The sequence below is a fragment of the Falco peregrinus genome, chromosome Z (genome assembly GCF_023634155.1).
Source record: "Falco peregrinus isolate bFalPer1 chromosome Z, bFalPer1.pri, whole genome shotgun sequence".
NCBI classification, from domain to species: domain Eukaryota; kingdom Metazoa; phylum Chordata; class Aves; order Falconiformes; family Falconidae; genus Falco; species Falco peregrinus.
In genome coordinates, this window is record NC_073739.1 from 12,075,993 (window position 1) to 12,095,803 (window position 19,811).

General features: G+C 41.6%; 1 protein-coding gene across 5 annotated transcripts in view; it reads left to right on the plus strand.

The window, feature by feature from the left end:
- Window positions 1-1,236: 1,236 nt before the first annotated feature.
- The window catches only part of MUSK (muscle associated receptor tyrosine kinase), a 55,444-nt gene continuing 36,869 nt past the window's right edge, over window positions 1,237-19,811 (plus strand). For 4 of the 5 annotated variants that reach the window (XM_005239287.3, XM_027789316.2, XM_055791059.1 and 1 more), the window contains exons 1-5: window positions 1,237-1,315; window positions 5,528-5,654; window positions 8,785-8,936; window positions 10,323-10,450; window positions 10,987-11,128. In XM_005239287.3, the coding sequence (XP_005239344.3) occupies window positions 1,237-1,315; window positions 5,528-5,654; window positions 8,785-8,936; window positions 10,323-10,450; window positions 10,987-11,128 (628 nt within the window). Of the gene's footprint in view, window positions 1,316-5,527; window positions 5,655-8,784; window positions 8,937-10,322; window positions 10,451-10,986; window positions 11,133-19,121; window positions 19,127-19,811 lie in introns of all 5 variants that reach the window. The other variant, XM_055791058.1, reaches the window with a different exon arrangement.

Genomic DNA, 19,811 nt, shown 5'->3' on the forward strand with positions numbered 1-19,811 from the left:
CCCTTTCCTCAAACCATGCCTTATAGCGCAAAGCTCATATCCATTCTTCTGATAACATGATGAAAAGTATCTGGAGTCATGATCCCAGGGCTTCAACATCAGTTTAATCCTCCTCAGCATGATTATTCATCTTTTGCTTTTCTGCTCATGCACGTGTTGCCCCCACATTGGTGTTTCCATGGTGGTAGGACTGATTGCAAACACTTTTCATATAAATATTTACTTTGAAAAAAAGGGAGTACAAATGAAATTTTTGAAAAAGATGATGTCATGTAGACTGCTGTGCTAGGATGGGGCAAGACACAGTTAGTCAGGAGATCGCCTCAAGTCTGATGGTCCTCTAAATCTTCCTAGGAAATGAGCTCTGACTTTCAGTCTTTCACTTTAGGTTGAAACCTAGTGGAAAATATATTTCTGAGCATTCAATAATGTCAGTACCCAACAGTCATATTTCCCTACAGCAATGCCTCTATCTATGCCCAAATACCCTGGGCTCTGCTGATGTTGAAATTAAATTCTCCCTTTCTCCCAAGGTATAAATGTTGGTCCCACTGTGGGTAATAATTTTTCTGGGGGTCTGTTTCCAGGACAAGACTCTGCTTTTTCATTGTGCTGCAGCAGTTCTCAAACACTGACAACCTCCTTGGCAAAGAAGGGCACTTCCAGCCACCAATGCCAACCGTTCTTGCTCCAGCAAATACATCTGTTAAGAAAAGAAATGCTATCAGCAGGGTAACAGGTGGCATATTGCAGCCAATCATGAAAGGTTATAATAAGACAGAGGGAATGCATGTGAGAGAGAGAGAGAGGAGAAAAAATTAAAAAGAGGGGGATTAAGCTGTCAGAAAATTCAATGGCAAGCACTTTTCCCACTACTGCACTTACACAGTGCTGAAATAAAGACCTGGTGACTTTGGAGTACTGGGGTAGGGTACTGCCTTGGAAATATATTTTCCCATTGTACTCCTCTCTGTTTGCTTAGAAGGAATTCAGAAGGGATTTGCTTTCTCTTGTTTCATGAGCCCCACGCTTTCACAGTGACCAAAGTGGATACGCACCAGCTGGCCATGTCCATCACCACAGCCGGGTGGTAGAATTCCTGATTATACTTAGATCCTGCAGACTCTGCTCTGTCATTAGCGGAGAAGCTCTGCTTGCACACCACCAGCCAAAATGCAGCCAGCCGGGAGCTCTGCACACTTCACCTGAAGGAGCCGGATGCCTTCCGGATCAAACATGAATGACCTGCTGAAGGTGCCCCTGGTGCATGTCCTCACCCTGGCAGCCCTGAGCTTGGCTGAGACACTTCTGAAAGGTTTGTTTGGAGGGGGTTTTGCCCTGCTCTGCTTCTGCCACTTGCTGAAGGAGGTTTTGCAAAGTGGAAGGCATCTCTAGTAATGGGGTGGGTGGTCTGGTGGTGTTGCCGAAAAGGACAAAAATACGCTGCTTGCAGTCATCGCTTCACTGCTTTTAGAAGGATAAAAGTGAAAATAATCTCATGCTTGTGTCTGGGCTTGAAAGTTCATTGCCTAGGAAAAGCACCTAGTCCTGTGGTAAAGGGCAGGGGAGACCTTTGGGTTCAGCCTAGGTAGGATGGACATTTCTTATGTCAAAGGGGGCCTGGAGGTTTCAATGGCTGTTAGCACCCACTGCTGCAGAGTCCAAGATTTATGGTGTTCTGCATGTCTATGTATGCTTAAAAATATGTAAAGCTCAAAGAAGAACAGCTAGAAAGTCATTACAGAGCATGTGTATATAAATACAAATATGCATGTTTTGTATTGCATATAACAAAAGTTATTATACTTTCTTCCTCTCTTGTATGCTTACACGCACACATACTTCTAGCCAATGCAAGAACTGAAAAAAATGCGTCTAGGAAAGTCTTTGAGGTACAAAGTGCAACAGTGGTCTTCTGGGCATACTGTCTGGTAAGCCTGAGGACAAAAGGTTTTTCTGTGTGGTGATTGTCAGGAGTCATTCAAAGTATACCAGAAACTTTGCAGCTTCAGGAAAATATAAAAAAAAAAAACAAGGAGGATGCCAGTATTCTCCTGTTAGGCCAACATTGCTGTTTTTTCAGGGCTGTGCTCTTACTATTGTTAGTCAGGTTGGCCTCAAAATGGAAAAAGAAAGGTCTTTATAGAAACCTTTTGAAATAAAAATGTTAATTTTTACTAAAGCGAACTCCAGTCTTTTTGAAAGCTGTAGTAAGACAGGATTGGAGAAACAAGGGAAAGAAAGAGGAAGGGGATGGATTTTTTGGGATGGCACAGTGCAATGAAGAGATACGCATCCTTTCCTAAAACGTCACAGGTGGCTGAATTGCCTTGCTCCCTGAGAGAGGCTGAAACGTGACTACTAGCCAGTGGTGCCCTATAGGGGTTTTGCAGCATCAGCTGGAAACAAGATTGAGCGGCTTTTGACCAGAGGAGCTGCACTGTCTCCAGGCATCTGCAATGCTGCAGAGGACAACGCCTCTGTTTTCAGCTTTGATTTGTTTGCCTGGCTTGTCTTGTTTGAAAAGTGTGGATCTAAAACCAAAGCCAAGCAATTTTGGACTTTCTGGTGGGCCGGGGATTGAAGGGGATTTGGCTTTCACATGGGCCCCGTGACTGGCCTTGGGTCATTTTGCTATCTCGGGAAACTACAGCTGACATCCAGTAAAATGGCACCTATGTGGCTTTAGAGATATACAAATTAATTGATTTTCAATTTATTTAAAGCCACAGGGCTACCTAAAAAAATGTCAGAGAGCCCCAGTAAAGTGCACAGAAAGGCTCGGGGCCATTTCTATATGCTGGTATATGTATGTCAGTACGTTGTTTGGATTTTATTTCCTCATGTTAAAACCTGGTAATGAAGGCCTCATAAGTTTCGATTGCTTTCCTGAGAAAACGTGGACTGACACCAACATCTGAGCCTTTCAGACAGCTTTTAGAAGCAAGCACCATCTCAGCCATTTTGGGTCTCCCTCACTGCCTTATGACAAAATGGCGGCATGCTCGCCTGCTCGCTGCCCCCTGCAGACACGCAGTGTGTTCTCCGGCCTTCTGCCCTCTGCTCCCTCACCCTGGCCTCACACTGCCTTCACCTCCCCACTGGCCCAGTGCTCACTTTTAATATTAGAAAGGTAAAAAAGAGCACTCCAGAAAATGACACATCGCTGTTGTTGTCACGGTTGCTTTTCGAGGATATAGAACTTAGGGAAGCAGCTGTAAAAAACAAAGTTCCCTTTCTGCTTTTACCACAGGTGAAGTGCTGTTGGTTTGGATGGTATTTTCTGTGAGTATAGGGCTTGATTCTGCCCTAAGAGCTGTGTGTTGGCTTTCAGGAGGTGCCAGATCAGACCCAGTGTAGGCAATACTGCTAAAGATAATTCTGTCATCTGTTGAATCTAAGAGATGCTATAAAAGCACATAACTGTTGCTAGAGAATGTATTTAATATATGAAACTGGCAGCCCTTGTCTTCCCAAAGAATAAAATACTGTTGTTCTGTATACTGGCTCCTGGTACAAATCTAACTCTACTCTTCGTGAGAATGGCCACAGATCGTAACAGCTCAGTTATAAAATTGGTTGCTTTGAATTTTGCTTACTGGAAATTAATCTATATTTCTCAGGGTTAAAAAACCAACCTTCTAGAGATCAAGCCATGCAGACAACAGCAATAAAAACATACTATAGAAAATTAGATTGTAAAACTCCATTTCAGCCAGGCTTAATGCCACAAAAATATACTGAACTCTGTCACGAAATAGCAATGTCCCCTTTGAAGTAGACAGGATAGCCATCAGTGGAGGTTATTCTCCTAAGACAACCTTCAGTAGCAGGGAAATTTAGGCTATATGAAAATCTTCCATTTGGTTTCACTGGCAGGGGATTCACCTTGGGTGCAATTTGGATGATTAATTCTATCTAGTGTGACTCAAAATGACCCAGTAAATTGAGGCTTGATACAATTTGAAGCAGTGATCTTAAACAACAAGTCTGACATAGGTGTGTTTTAATTAATGTTCAGTTAATATAATTTTTAGTGCTGCCTTAGCTGTAGTTTTAAGATCTTTTTAGGTACGTATAGTCGTTACCAATTATGCAATCTAAAGTCATATAATTCATAAATATTATTGAGGCAGACTCTTTCTAATGACATTCAAAAAGCTTTAAGACTTCTACGTAAACCTGACAGTGGAAGCAAATCCTTTATTCCTCTAGCTTCATTCCAGCTGAACTCTGATGACATTAATTTTTACTCCCAAATAAAAAAAGCATTAAGTTAAAGCTTCCTATTATTCTCAGTTACGGGAATTGGAGCATCTTGTATTTTGCCTTTTTTTTTAGGAGGGAGGGGTAAAATTGGTGTAGTTTATTTTTTGCCTGTATTTAAATCTTATTGTACTGAGGACGGCCAGCAGATACAGTGTCGGCAGGATTTTCCTGTGATAAGACACAGTGTGCTGGATAGTGCTGCAGTCATCAGGGAACAGGAAGATTCCTGCATCCACTGTACATTTTCAAGGTGGTGTTTCAGGAACATGGTATGAAACTAGTTCATCTCAGCACAGCTGTTCATGAAATCCAGTCCAACAAATACTGGATGTGTGTCCCTCACAGCCATAGATTAAAACTCACTCAAGCATCTTTGGAGGCAATGGCTGCAATGCATAGCATGCACAGGGAAAGCAATTTACTAGGCATATCCTTTGATCCCTTCCAGCCATGCTTCAAGTCTTCTACAAGGGAGACGGAAAATGTTTCTAAAGATACATTCAAATAATGTATGATGACAGGTCTGCAATAATAAGCATCAAGCAGAGTTATTAGACTTCTAACCCTGGGGCTGCTTGGTTAGAAATGGTGAGAAAAAGATAATGTGTTCTAGAATGCCACAAATCTGGAGGACCTGAAGGGCCTTTGTGAGCCTGGCTTTGAAAAATACAGTGCTATGTAGCAGTTGTTTTGTTTTTGTCTTTTTTAATAGAAGTAGTTGAGTGGAACAATTTGCTTATTAATGATGAAGAAGCCCAAATCTCATGCATTGTGCATTAATAAGGAGGCCCTGTGCCCACTCCTGGGGGAGGTCAGTTTGGCTTCAATGTGTGTACTGTTCCTTGCTCTTCCAGCTGATGCAATGCCACCCCAGTAGCAGGGAGCAGCCTCAACTGTGTCCTCACAGTTTGCCACCCAGTGTTGTGCACCCTGGAGGAGTGGAGGGTTTGAAACAAGGGACACACTGGGCTTGTTGGAGCTGCTCTATGCTGGGTCCCTCTGTTTTGCACCCTACAGAGAGAGAACAAGGGAAAATGCATAACCTGCAGCAAAACACAGAAGGCTGCAACTATGAATGCAGAGGCATCTGTGTTACAGTGAAGGTGTGGAGGGCGTGCAAAGCACCTCTGTGCTGGGGAAGAAGCCATGGAGTGACACTGCAGGAACATGGCTGCATCCTTCAAAGGGATCTGGCAGGCTTTGTGCCTCTTTCCAGGAGGCACTGGGAAGTTTTCTCATTTTCTTTTCCTTCACACAGCTCCCTTGATCAGCACTCCTCTGGAAACTGTGGATGCACTGGTAGAAGATGTTGCCAAGTTTGTCTGTGTAGTGGAGTCGTACCCTGAGCCAGAGATTACATGGACGCGCAACAGCATTCCCATCAGGTAGGGATCAGCCCCAACCCTTTCTAGCACCTCCTGCCAAAACTGTCAGTGCTTTCCTTCATGATGAAAGAGGTATCTGGAAACATCAGAATTAGTCTGTGGCAGGGAAGAGGGTGGGTGGCTGTAATTATACAGGAATCTCTGTTCCCTAGGGAGTGATAGAATCACCAGGGGGGTTCTCTTGCAACTTCATGTGCTTGAGCATAGAGACAGTTGGTTTCTGCTGCAAGCAATGCAAGGAGTTTGCTCTCCACCTTCAGATGATGCAATCTGCTCTGTTCCTCAGTTTATGCATTTATGGAGGAGGAAGATGCTGTGTAATATTTAAAAGGATCATTGCCAGACTTGTTGCTCAAGTGTCTGCATTGTGATTGGAAACTTTGTGTGGAAGGGGTTGTGCACCATTCTTGTTTGCTTCTAGTTCTGGATCTGACTGTAGGAAACTGGCTTCTTGTAATGTACTATCAGACATTAACCACCAGGAATCATAGTGCTGCTGAAGAAGGCAGCCTTGGAAGCACACTACGGAAGTTGCTACCATTGCTTTAGCTCTGTTGCTGTAGACAGGATCTTGCAAAGTAAACTGTATGTGATCTTCCAACTCTGAGAGCACATGGCTTCACATTAGTTTCTTATGCTAGATCACTGTTAGTGACTTCTTCTGTAAGGGAAAATCACAGAACAACTCTGTGTAACACAGTTAAGGCCCATTCTCCACAAAAGTTTTCCCTGTTAGGCAGACAGTCACCTGAAACATGGTTCCTGCTGTTGGAGTCAAGCATAAAAAAAGCCCTTGAACCGTTGGCTCAGGAGACTCCAATTAAGTAAGCAGCAGAAGAAGGTCTTACTGCTAAGAACACCGTTTTTGAAAAGGAGAAAAGCAGAATGTTGAATGTGCATACTGGCCTTCAGAAATCTTTTTTCATTACCTGCAACAGAACCTCAGAAAAACCCTGGTCCTAACCCTCTGACCCCAGCTTTGTCGTAGGGTGGAGGTCTGAACTTCCACAGATGTTATTTTCAAATCAGGTCACCTTTCTTTTAATTCCGTCTCTATCAGTGATGAAATTACTGTGCCTGAAAATCAAGGTTGGTAGAGGAGACATTTATGCAGGACCACAGAGATTAAATGCCTTTTTCTTCCCATGGTCTTTAAAATTTCACTTTTTCTATGTCCTAAGATCATAGGAAAACCAGATTGTTTCTTGCCTCAATCCCCACTTTCAGAAGCCCAGTACACCTTTCTAAAAGCCATCCCACTCTTTCTGAGACACAGTGCCTTTTTCACAACGTTGACCAAAAAGGAGAATACCAGTCAAAAAAGCTCTGCTGGTGAGGCCAGAGAGCTCAGGTGCTTTGTTCCTTTACTGGGGCTTCTGGAGCAACATTAATAGCAGCAACTATTTAACTTCCCCAAAGCTGTTTTAGCATTAATAGTCAGTGCTGCTGGATACAAAAGCTCAGACCAAAGACAGGGATATTGATAAGCTGAAATTATTTCTGTTACTTTCCAAGAACATGGACGAGAGTATTTGTACAATTGGAAAGGATTAGACCAGTGGACTTTTTCTTCTTAAAAAATCATAAATATATTTGTGTGTCTGTATCAAACATCAAAGGGGCAAGTTACTGAAAACAATAAATATCAGTTATTTTGTTTACAAAAGTTTCTTCTCTTGCCAAAGTCCCAACAGCCTGAACAGACGACTAAGCTACCCTTCAAAACATACCCATATGTAAACATTCAGCTTCAATGGGAACAGTGCCAGGACAGAGGCTTTTGTTAGCGCTAGTCTTTTGGAGTTTCCTCTCCTGGTGTCAAAACTTGTGCAAGTACTCTGGCAGGTGCCCTGTGCCAGGTGAAATGGTTACCTGCCCCATCTCCTAGGACAGGGCTGCCCATGGTGAGCCTTCCTCAGGGAAAGAAAGGAATGCCTTTTACACAATGGATGAGTTCATTGTGCTTTTTCTTCCCAGGGTAAAAAGAGGAAGGAGATACAAGAATAAAAGGTGAAAGTCTGTTGAAAGTCTGTAACACCATAAATGGCACATTCAAATTACTTGGTGACTGCTGTGAGATTTTTAACATAAAAGACAAAATAGAACATACTTAGTTGTTAGGTATTTGTGATAGCTTGGGAGACAATCCTCAAGTCAGATCCTTTTGTTACTGTTCATCAGAATCAAAGGCCAATTGCATGAAAGTTCTTCCAAAAGACATCAATGAATGTGCAAAAATAAAACATAATTTGTGAAATATTTTGCAAATCTTGTTCCACTGAAGTTTTACTATACTTTTCCAGTTTTGCAATAAAAATCAGAGATCAGCCCTCAGTTTTCTCACCACCTTTCTTTCTGTCTCTCCCTTGCTCTTGCACATGTACAGACACACACACACACACACACATGCATGCATACCCCATGCTCACATATAGAATTGCTCTTCTCTCTGCAGACTTTCTTCCAATATCCCACACTTCTGTTTGCTCCAGTTTCAGGGCTTTTCTTAAGTTCTCTGAAGTCTCCAGATCTAAACCTGCTGTCATTAGACTATAGCTATCTTTGCATCCTCTAATCTTTAGATGGCTTCTTTCCTTCAGCACGTTTCTTTGTTTGTTTATTGGTTTGGTTTTTTTTTTTCTTCTAAAAAACAGACAAAACCATTCCAGGATGCAGACACAAAAATACTTGAATTTTGGTTTGTGTCTTATTGTTCACAACAGTAAAAATCTTCCCATAACATCATGTGTTTATTGAAAACAGCATTATTGTTGTTTTTCTGAATCTGAAGAAGGCGACCAAGCTGAATAAGATTACTTGTGCTCCTGCCTGTCCTTGGCCAGACAGAAATCTAACCATGATACCTACTTTACCAACACCTGACTGGAAGAAGAATTGCCACTACACTGCTGCCAGTCAGGAGCTGCATGGTCTAGTGAGGACCAACCTGAATTTTAAGGCCCATCTCAACATTTTCAGTACCTTCCTTTCTCTTTGCAGGTTGAAAATAAAAAAAATAAAACACATTACCATTTGTAGTGCCATCAGCAGTCTGCAGATACAAATGCAATTCCCGCTCTCTGTCCCCAGCTATCCCCCTGCCCCTGACAATCTGTGCTGTGCCCTGCAGGCTGTTTGATACCCGGTACAGCATACAGAGGAACGGGCAGCTCCTGACCATTTTGAGCGTGGAGGACAGTGATGATGGGGTGTACTGCTGCACAGCGGATAACGGGGTTGGAGCAGCTGCGCAGAGCTGTGGGGCTCTCCAAGTGAAAATGCGTAAGTGGGAATGTAATTTCTTCCTGACATGGTGTAAGCGTGTCATTGAGAGCCTGAGCAGACCCCCAGGTATGGCCCCTGGGGGTCTGTGTTTGGGCAGACCCATATTCCTGTGGGGCTGGGTACAGACCCTTGAGACAGAGACATGGAATATCAGATCATATCTTAATTATAAGCAGTTGTGATTATTCACTTTGAATAATGCACAGTTGTGCTAGGATCAGAGGAACTGTTTGCATAGCAGAGGATAAAAAATGATGCTTTGTACAAAACTTGGTAAAAGCAGCACAATTTGATAGATTAGACCTCTGTAGCAATACTGCATAAATCCCTAGTGAATTTTAAACATAAGATTTCACTAATCAGGTTTATGCCTGAGGATGGCAAAAGCAAGTAAATGCTGTTCAGATGTTTTTAAATAGCAATCTTGAAAGGTCTGGACCACCACAGTGTAAATCTCATCATCCCGCATGGAGGGCAGAGGACTGGTTCTTGCAAAGGGCTATATGCGTGCTGAGCTCTGTGAAGACGAGCTCACATGGCTGCAGTTACTTCACAAACACTTAAAGGGCAGCTGAGATATATCCTGGCTAAAGCATCTGTTTGTAGGAAAGGCTTTGTTTGCACTAATGAGCATGACCTTCCAGGTCTGGTAATTCTAGGGCTCTCCAGCACTCCAGTTGCCTGCAGGTGGGGGCCTGCTTTCTGAATATCGATTTTTTGCTGCTTTGGCATTGTACAAGGGAGGCAAAGCTCCCTATCTCTCACAACACTGAGATGAAGGTATTTTTACTCCCAGCTCACAGTAAGCTAAGCCATATTTTTCTTTGCTTAAAATTAACTTAAATTTGTCACATATTAACTTTGCAGGATTTTGCTTGTTTTTTCTTTAAGGACCCTTTCTCCTTTTTGTAACAGTGATAAATCCTTCAATTAGGGACATTAATTGAATTTACATGCCCTTTTTAATGAGCTAGAGTCAGGCCTGTGTTAAAACTATTTCAAAACTGATTCACTCCTGCTCTGAGCTTTCACACAAGACACTGTTTATGCAGTGAGGAATGTCAAAACCTGGAATGCAAACATTCTTCAATATTGGAAATACTCTTATCTGGATTTGGATTTTAGCCCAGGCCCTAATTCAAATGACTGTCAAACTCCACTCTTGAAAACAAATAACCCATGCAAGCTAGCTGATTTTGTGTTCATAAACTGAAACTCTGAATGCTGTGCTTAATTTTTTTTTCTTTCCAAGGCAGCCCATGAGCTACTAAGACCCTTCTATCTTTCAGCAATATACAGAAAAAGCAGCAAAGATTTTGTTGTCATTTCTGAACTTGTTCTTATCTTCAGTTCAACTTTAATTTTTGACTTCTAAAATTTTAGGACCCAAAATAACCCGACCGCCTATAAATGTGGAAATAATAGAAGGGTTAAAGGCTGTTCTTCCATGCACTACAATGGGGAATCCAAAACCTTCTGTTTCATGGATCAAAGGAGAAACAGTCTTAAAGGTGAGCTGAGAACGAAATCTAAGTAATTCTAGCTTCGCTAAAGGTAATATGTTAAAATGCTAGCAATAATTACAGCATTTGCAAGTTCTAATTTCTAGGAAGTAAGCATCTGGAAAATCCAGGGCTCATCTCATAAATGTTTGCATCTGCAATAATTCTGCCTATAAACCAGACATTCTCTGTGTATCTAGATGTTACATTTTATATATATATATATATATATACACAGATATATATAATTATGAAGCATGGTCAAATGCTGCTGAATGCATGTGTGAGTATTCTTATAAATAAGAGCTTCTGAACTAAGATCCAGAGCTCTTTTGAACTTATATTCACTGATCTACAAAAGGAGGGATGGGTGAGTGTGTCATAACGATGCTGAGCAGGAATAGTTGGCCCCAAATCCTTCAGCTGTAGGACAACACAAATAATGTTGATGCATGTAAGCCCAGTCTTTTCAAGTGGATATTTGATGCTCCTTGTGTGCCCCCTGCATGTAAAACCCTCATCTTTGTTGCTCCTTCCTCCGGCAGGAGAATGCTCGCATTGCTATCCTTGATTCAGGGAATTTAAGGATCCACAACGTTCAGAGAGAGGATGCAGGACAGTATCGATGTGTAGCCAAGAACAGCTTGGGCACAGCCTATTCAAAACCTGCAACGGTGGTAGTGGAAGGTGAGTAACCCTTGCACTGGGCTTCAGCTTCATGTGCCAGCTTCTTGTGCATACCTGGTTAACTTGAATTAAATGGAAGTATCACTTTGATGTCAACAAAAACATCCTAGAGGGTGACCCAAAAGGCACAATAAGGTAAAGGAAAGGAAAGCAGAATGATAAACAGAAAGTTTGTCCACAGGTGCTCCCATTGCTGGCTGATGGTGAAGGGGACTATCTGTGGAGGGTCCTTGTTCATGGCTGCTATGGCTTTGGTGGGATATTGTCTGAGTAAGGACTCCCAAATATGTTTTTCCTTCTGAATGATGTTTTCCAAGATGCCAGCTTGTTTCTTGTTTGAAAAGTTCCACCAGACCAGTGGATTTCATTATGGCTTGTGGAGATGGACTAGAAAGCTGATGGCCCTGTAAACTTGCTGTAAAGAGCCAGCTCAGAGAGAGCTGCAGCTGCAAACAGTGAAGCATTTTGCAGCATTATGTGTATGTCCCTCCCCATTTCCTCTGATTTTCCAACTGAATTGGTTGATTCAGATTGGTAAATAGAGCTTTTCTCTTTGAGGACTTAAACATTTTCTGCCCACTAAACTGAACACTGGATTGATTTTTCAGTCTCTGCTCCTTATATGCTCAGTGTTTTCCTCCTGTTTGCAGAGGTGTTTGCTTTGGGGTATAAATCATAACCAGTTTCAGAGTGCTGAGACCAGTGGACTGCAGGGGAAACTAAATGTAGGCAATGAGACATTCAATGTTCCTGAAACCTATAAGAGAAATAAGGTTATGCAAGGTTTTGCGGAGTGGTAGGAGGGATGACTGACTCGGTAGATAAATTTTTATTTCTTATTCAAAATGACTGTACTATAGAAAGTGGAGAACAGTCTCCATTTGCCTAGTAAGCTTCACAAGATTGTTGTAGGTTACATTTGGCTCGGGACTATCAGAAGTTACTTAAGGTGCAATCCTATTTCTAAGAGGACCATTGACTTTCTCATGGGAGCAAAATCAGGTATATTAGATCCAACTACCAATTACTGTAGGTCTGCTGTTTCCATAAAAAATGCATTAATTTTTTAGGTGTTTGGTGGTGTTTCTGTGGGGGTTTTTTTGTTTTTTGTTTTTTGTTTTTTTTTTTAATATTTACATGTACAGACTTCAAGTATGTTAGAAATTCCTCAAATACCTTTAACACAGGAACACAGCTATTCCTAATGTAGATCCAGAGCCGTACTCCTCCTGAGCTAAAAGCAGTGGGGCAGACTGAAGACACTTGCATCTGATTGTGGGCAGCTTGGGTCCTGGGTTTTGGCTTGGCCCCTTCATTGAGACAGTGGACAAAGACTCATCCAGAATTAACTATGAATGACAAACACCTGGTGCCATGCATACAAACCCCTACTCCATGCTGAAGGGCCTCAGACACTGGGATTTTACTGCTCCAGATCTACCAGAGCCATTTAGGGAATCTAAAAGCAGGCTGGAACTGCACCAAAATCTGGGCTGCTAACATTCATACCAGGTTTTGTCCCTGTCTCCAGAATTATGCTGTTGCCTGTTAATTCAAGGAATGGCAAAATAATCCACAAATATCCTACTTGCAAAGGAAAGCTTGTGTGTGCGCATGTTGAAATGAGGGAGATTAGGTCTTAATTAATCAATGGGAGCTCAGTGCTCCCACACAAACTGTCCCCTCATGTTCCATTCATGTGCTGGGTGAACAAAGCAATGCTGTTCTCCAGGCTTGCATTGGTTTCTCTGGTAGGACACCCATATAATATACCTCATTTCATGCTGCCACCCAAACTAAACTGGTGCATGTTTGTTTTACTTTTTTGGCTTCCAAAATCCAAAGGTAACAATCCTGACTACAGCTTGCTGTGTATACAGGTTCCTTTTCCTCCAGTATTTTAGATTAGTTCTCATGGATATTTAGCATACATACATACGCACATACCTGCATATTCATGCAGGTATGCATGCAGGTATGCACACACACATGCATCCCCCCCATGCACTTCTTTTACTGTTATTTTTAGTATCCTTCCTCTCTTACCTCTCCTACACCCTTAGCAGCAGCTTTTTAAAGTAACTCCAAGTAAATAATAATCTAAAATTACTCAATGAAGGAAAAATCACACTTCAGTCAGCCTTCTTTGAGCATTCACTATGTTCAGAAAACTTATGAAAATATACTCTTTATTGCTTCCCTGTAATAACACTACAATGTTTTTCCTTAAACCTTGGTGCTACCATTCACCGGAGTTACCACCCTACATAGTGTGGCTTAATATTAAAATAAAATGAGTAACCGTGGCTGGTTAACTATGAATATTTAACCCTGAAGCAAATGCCCATTCAAAGAGCAGTGCAAATATTTATGCCTAGCTAAATCTAGACCGTGCAGGTCCTGGTTTCTGAAAGAGGTTTCTAATTTTCTGTTGTAAGCTTCCATTTTGACAAATTCAGTGCTAGTGTTGCCATTAGTTTCAGGCATTGCTCAAAGTGCAGAGGTGTCTAACTTCTTGAAAGATTGAACCTCTGACTCATGCATGCAGTCAGGCTCCTTAATGCATGTATGGTCAGGCACACGGTTAAATGACTTGTTGAACCTGGGCCTAGAAACTACAGCATCTCAAATACATAAAGTTATGTATGTTGGTTCCACTTGTTTAAACTGATGATAATCTTGACTCAAGAATTTGCACCACTGAGGTGCCTTATAGTCCTACATCTTGTCTGGTTTCAGAAGTTCAGGGTAAATAAGTTTAAAAAATGCTGCTATTTTGTTTTTCCAAATATTTTTTCTACATTCCTTGTTGGCTTTACTGAACCTTTATAATACTGGTTTCTATTTATTACTTTTAAAGCACAGCGTTAGTATTTTAAAAGTTTATTATTTTTAAAGCCAAGTGAAAATAATTTGAGAAAAGATTTTAGATGAAAATTCAGGTGCTGTTCTTGTCAGGAAAAAGAAAACAATGGAGGAACTGATCAGTTCTCTTAGTGGAACGGGTTTTTCAGTTGTTCCTGACTTTTGTCAGTGAATGGAGGCAAGGAGATAAGGATCATCTGCGTGCTGTCCCCTGCACAAACCAGTCCCTAGGCAGAGAAGCCTTCTTCTTCTCCCAGGGCTTGTTTCAGGCACCAGAGTTTGGATGATGAACTCTAATCTGTTCATGAGCTGGATCAGGAATTTAATTAAAAGGGCTGAAAAAACCCTGTCCTTTTGGACTGTGTTTTTCTCCAAGTTTGGGGTGAACCCACATGAATTTCAACAAGTGATTGGTGAAACCATCACTTTCCTTTCCTTAAAAGGCAGGAAGGGTGGAAACATAATCATAACAGACCTGACTGCTGGGTCTGTGGGAAGAGCCAGGATCTTCACTGGGAGCTGTGCTGAGCTCACAGACAGCATTGACATCACTGAAGGCCTGCTTGGTGTGCCTGGAGGGCATTAGAAGGAGAAGCAGAGCATGGCAGAAGCATGACCAGGGATTGAGCACCAGAGGCAAGGGACGGGGAAGGAACACAAGAGGCAAGCATTGGCTAAGAAAGCCAAGCGAGCAACCATGCAAGGTAGGGCAGGCTTCCTGATGGAGGAGGGTTGTACACTATTTTTACGATCTTAGGGTATCCTGTAGCAATAAAATGACACACAGGGACACATTGGAGGAGCAGGATTGGTTCTTTCCAACATGTGCTGGGGTCACTGTAAAGTGGTCCTCCACCAGTGCTCTGGTTTCCAGCTGTGTGGAAGCTGCAGGGGTGTATTGAGTCAGCTTTCCCCTGTTCAGCTCCTTTGTAAAATCGGTTACAGCCCACACAACTTATGGAAAAAAGGACTAGTAGAACTACTGGTGTGAGGCAGATTGCAATAAGCAGAAACAAGTCTTCATCACACTGCTCTGCAAAGCAAAACAAATGATCAGCAATAATCAGCTTGTTGGTTCTGTTAAATTTAGCATGTGGGAATGACTTCCTGTTGCTCATGTATGTCCAGAGATGGCTACAGGAATTAATAATTGCATTGAGATAAAGGAACAATACTATAATCTTGGCTGTTTGCCAAGAAACGTGTTTTTAATTTCCTGGAGGCAACATTTCTGACCTACAGTTTTGTATTCTTTTTCTATGATCTTAAAAGTATTGCTAACTAGCTGTTTAATTGCTACATGATCAGTTTTGATAATGAACACTTCTGCTAGTCCTAGAAGAACATTTATACACTCAGTGAAGCAATACCTTGCCAAAGGATTTATACAATTTTCCTGTTAATTGCTGTACTGATACCCAAAGTGAATCTGGGGCTGAAAGGTTGCAAGATTCGGGACTACGTTAGAATAGAAGAATTTGTTTGCTTTACCTGGTCTCTATAGTTCACACAGATGTCTGAAGGCTGAAGATTGTTGACAAGATGTTGGCTGAGATGGCTAAGATGTTCCCTCTAATTTTACCTGAAGATCATTCCTTTGGAAATAAATAGAGCATCTATTGCCTTCAGCAATGTTGAGAGTTGTCCTCAAGTCCAGAAATTCCCATTGATGTCAGTGAAAATTGAGGGCAGGGTATAGAATTTTAGGCTGTGTCAAGATTGTATTTCTTGGCCCTTCTAAGCATTTGAAATGTGTAGAGCATGATAAATAGCATTAGTGAGACATTAACCTGGTTCTTCCTTCATGCACTGGACAGCTGTTTACGTAATGTAGGCTGTAGAACAGGAGGAATTTTGGTTTTCATTACTATTTGCAGTGACATTGATCTAGTCCATTAGTAGGACCAGTTTAGCAAAAGCTATGCAAGAGCTCATCAGGTTCAACTTCTTGGCCTGCTGCCTAAAACTGTACATCCCCTGTGGTCTCCATGGCTTGGTATGTGTAACAATGATCTTCTCCATACCCATTATGTATACATTGTATAACATTCAAAGAATAATTTTATAGCCCCAAGCTCTTGCCTGGTAAGAGGCATGGGAATATTCCTGTTATGAGTGCTTGTCACTCAGACACAGAGGGAAGCTGCTTGGTAGGTTTTTTTGATGTGTGCAATAAATTCTGCTGGATGGGTTTGCTTAAACTCTCACTGTCTTTTTCAGATGTGGTGCTAATAACCAATAGTCAAAGTATATACAATTCCTGCACCAAATAAGAAGTGTCTGTTGCAAAACAGCAGTAAAAGTATGCTTTGTGATGACTTTCAGACTTAATTGCCTGACTTGGGCTCTGTATTCTGGCAGACTCCTTTTCTCTGTTTTGGAGAATGTTTCTTTCTCTCCCTGGGGGAAGGAAAGTGCCACTTGGTAAACTGATAGAATGGGCTCCTGTTCTCTTATGTTCTTCATTCTTCAAAACAAAAAGGTTACAAAAGAAATTGAAAAGCTGACTGTGAATTGCTTACAGGTTAGAAGTAACAGCTGTTTATACATGAGACATAAAGCTATAAACTGTATGTTTCTTTATCAACTTAATTTTTAGCTTCAACTATGGAAAGAATGTTTTCTAGAAATGAAAAGAGTTATTAAAATGTACAAAGGGTTGTGGTGGATTAGGCACTGACACAACTGGAGGTAGACTGTTCTTCTGAGAGGTATCCTTCCATTCCAATAGCAGCACATGCATGGAAGTCATCTGCTGCAGAAAGACAGTCTGAATTGTCTGTTGTGCTTTTTACCCTTGCATACTGAGACTTTGTGTGCAGGACTTTGTCCTGAAAAAAAGATTTTTCTTCCCATGAGGATGAAGAACAACCTTCGTGTTGTGTCTTTCTAGGTGTTGCACCCAGCCAGTGAAATCTCTGATGTTCCTCAATCATACATTTTTAATGTTGAAGAAGAAAGAAAAAGGCAATTAAATACATGGACTCTAATATGAAAGAAAAGAGTATTCAGACAGTACTGTTTGTTGTGTACTGAGTTAGATGCACCTCCATCTTGTGATTTACATGAAGCAGAGCTCAGTCTCCAGCCTGTGGCACCAGAGGGTTGTGGAATTCAGGAATTCAGGAGTTTTGGCGTATACTGTGAGATAAGAGTTAGTTTTGAAGTCATTGATGTACAAATGCAGGTCTAGAAATCAGAAATCATATATCTATCAGTAAACAAACATACAAACAAATTAGCTAGGACAAGTGTCGAAAGATCCAGTGTGCTCATCAAGAAACTAGTGGGATTCTCCATGGATTTAATAAACTTTTTGGATCAAATCTCTGTAGTTTCCAGTTGGCTGAATGGGGTAATTGTTGAGGGCTACTAATCCTTTCTTTATCCAGGCAGTTTCATTTGTCAAAGTGTTGCTGCTCCACTTTCTCCTGTGCTACTGTGTGAGAGCACACAAAGCAAACAAAGCAAAACAAGGGTAGGAGCAATGCTCCTCAGGCTCCCCTGACTTAGACATTGTTTGCTTTTGCAGCCCGGGTAGACAGAAGTCTTTTCCTGCCCACAGTTTATTGCTTATTACTAGCTACTAAAATAATACCCTGCCACAGGCCACAAAAATACTTCCCTATAAGTCTCTTGTGAGAACTATCTTAGCCTTAAAAATAGGAAGGTTTTCCTTGGAGTATCATCCCTTCAGAGGGAAGGATCTGCCAGGACATGGGTAGATTTGGTCTGGATTTTTAATTTTTTTTTTTTTTTAATTTTTTAATCATTCTGTCTAACTCTTAGAGGCAGTGAGGGACACTAGACTAGATGATAATAGAAAGCCCACGAAGTGTAAAGCACTAGCTTCTTTCAGCTGTTTTGTGGACTAACCTCTTAAGTAACCTTGGGACAAATCTGCATCACAGATAAATCAAAAGACAAGACAGCCACACCACAATTCACATAACAAGAATGAAAGTATGTATTTAGTCCAGCTGATCTATCAATTTAGATGGACCGTATTCCAGAGATGGGTCCTATTTCAAATGAAAACTGACTCCAGATTGCCATCCAAAAATTTTTCTACATTTTTTTGTCAACACATCTGTACTTAGTGTAGACAAAAGAGGAAAGGGACATACCAAGAGACCACCAAAGCAGTCAGTCAGCACTGTTATGCTGATTCTTGCTGCCTTTCCCATAGATCAGCTATGGATATGAAATCTGAATTTTTATCTGTGCCATCCTCAGAGGTAGGATGTTTTGGGTGAGATGGATCGATAAACAGCAGACTGACAAAGAAGTCTGCAGTTTTGCATTTAAGAGCTGGGTGAAAGTTGCTCAGGGAAATTCTGATATTAATTCTGAGTTTTTGGCTTTGCCATGAGCAGAGGCAGAAACCTTGGGAAAGGATTGCCTTCCCTACACACAGTGATGGTGGTGTATGTACCTGCAGATAGTGTCCTATGGCAGTAAATGGTGATTACTGCAATTTGCTGTTAAAAATTGCAAAGGCTTTGTGGGGAGGGAGCATTACAGGGAAAGAAAATAGTACTGAGCTTGTCTGTAATTACACCAGAGTAGTTTACTGGACTCAGCAGGGTGGCATGGGCATAACTGAAAGCCCAGAATAACTCATTAAATCTCCTCCTACCCAATGTTAACATCTACCATCATCACCCTGAGGTTCTTAGATGCTGCAGATATGACCATAGCTCTAATTACAGCATAAGAGGGCAAGCTGCAGGAGAAAGAAAACAGTCCCAGACCTTCAGCAAATGAACAAAAAAAGTGTGAACTATAAATTTATTCCTGAGGCTTGCTCTGCTGTGACATAGGCATGAGGTGTGTGCTGCCTTTGAGTAATTTGCATAGGGTGGCCTCTTGCACCGAAGAGCTGCAAAGCATGTCTCCTTGGAGCATGAGGCTTCTGACAAGACATGTACGAGAAATTGTTCTTTAATGAGAATTTGAGTCCTTCTATTTTCTCTTGCAAAAACCTCTTTCCCCTAACAAAGAGTTTGGAAAGACACTTATATATGAATTTCTTACATCATTGCATGAATTGTGGTTTTAAGGAAAAAAACAGATATTGCAGACAAAAATCCCTCTGGCTTGTAAACTGTGTTGGGTAGCTAGGAAGCAGGTGTTTCCTGTCAACAGCAGAGTAGAGGATAGAGAATATCCATAGCTATCGGATACAGGGGGGCAGAGCAAACTGAGACAACCATCCTGAAATAATGGCCTTTCCACATCGAAAAACCAATATGGAGCTGGGGCTGAAGACACAGAAAGACACGATTTTGAAGGCAACCTGGAAATCTAATAGAGTCTCTTTATCAGTCCAGTTTTGGTAAGTTGTGGATCAATACCATTTTTCTAAGGCTGATGCCTTCTGTCTTCCATGGACCTCTTCCAACTTTCTCAGTCAGGTTAGCCTCAGTGGAGGTGAAAGCCCTCTCTTTCCACTGTAACTGACTCTTCCAAACTGTACATCTCAAGATTTTACTTCTAGCACTAATGCCCGTTTTAGTGTCACACAATATTTCTAGGGTGTGTGTGCCTATACTATGGAACAGAAAGTGTCTACTGTTGTTGTGCTGCTGTGTGGAGGAATGGTCCCCTCACACCTCTGAAATTGAATGTAGCCCCAGGCAGACTGTCACAAAAAGGGAACCTCAAACTGTGAGTTGAGAACAGGGAATGAGGGTGAATCTCTTTGTTAGGAGGGACTAGCAGAGTTTTCAGTGCTGAAGACCAAGGACACATGGTGAGGTGAGCAAGGAACAGGCTACTTGTTATCACCCCAGAACAAGAAACATCCTAGCAGCTA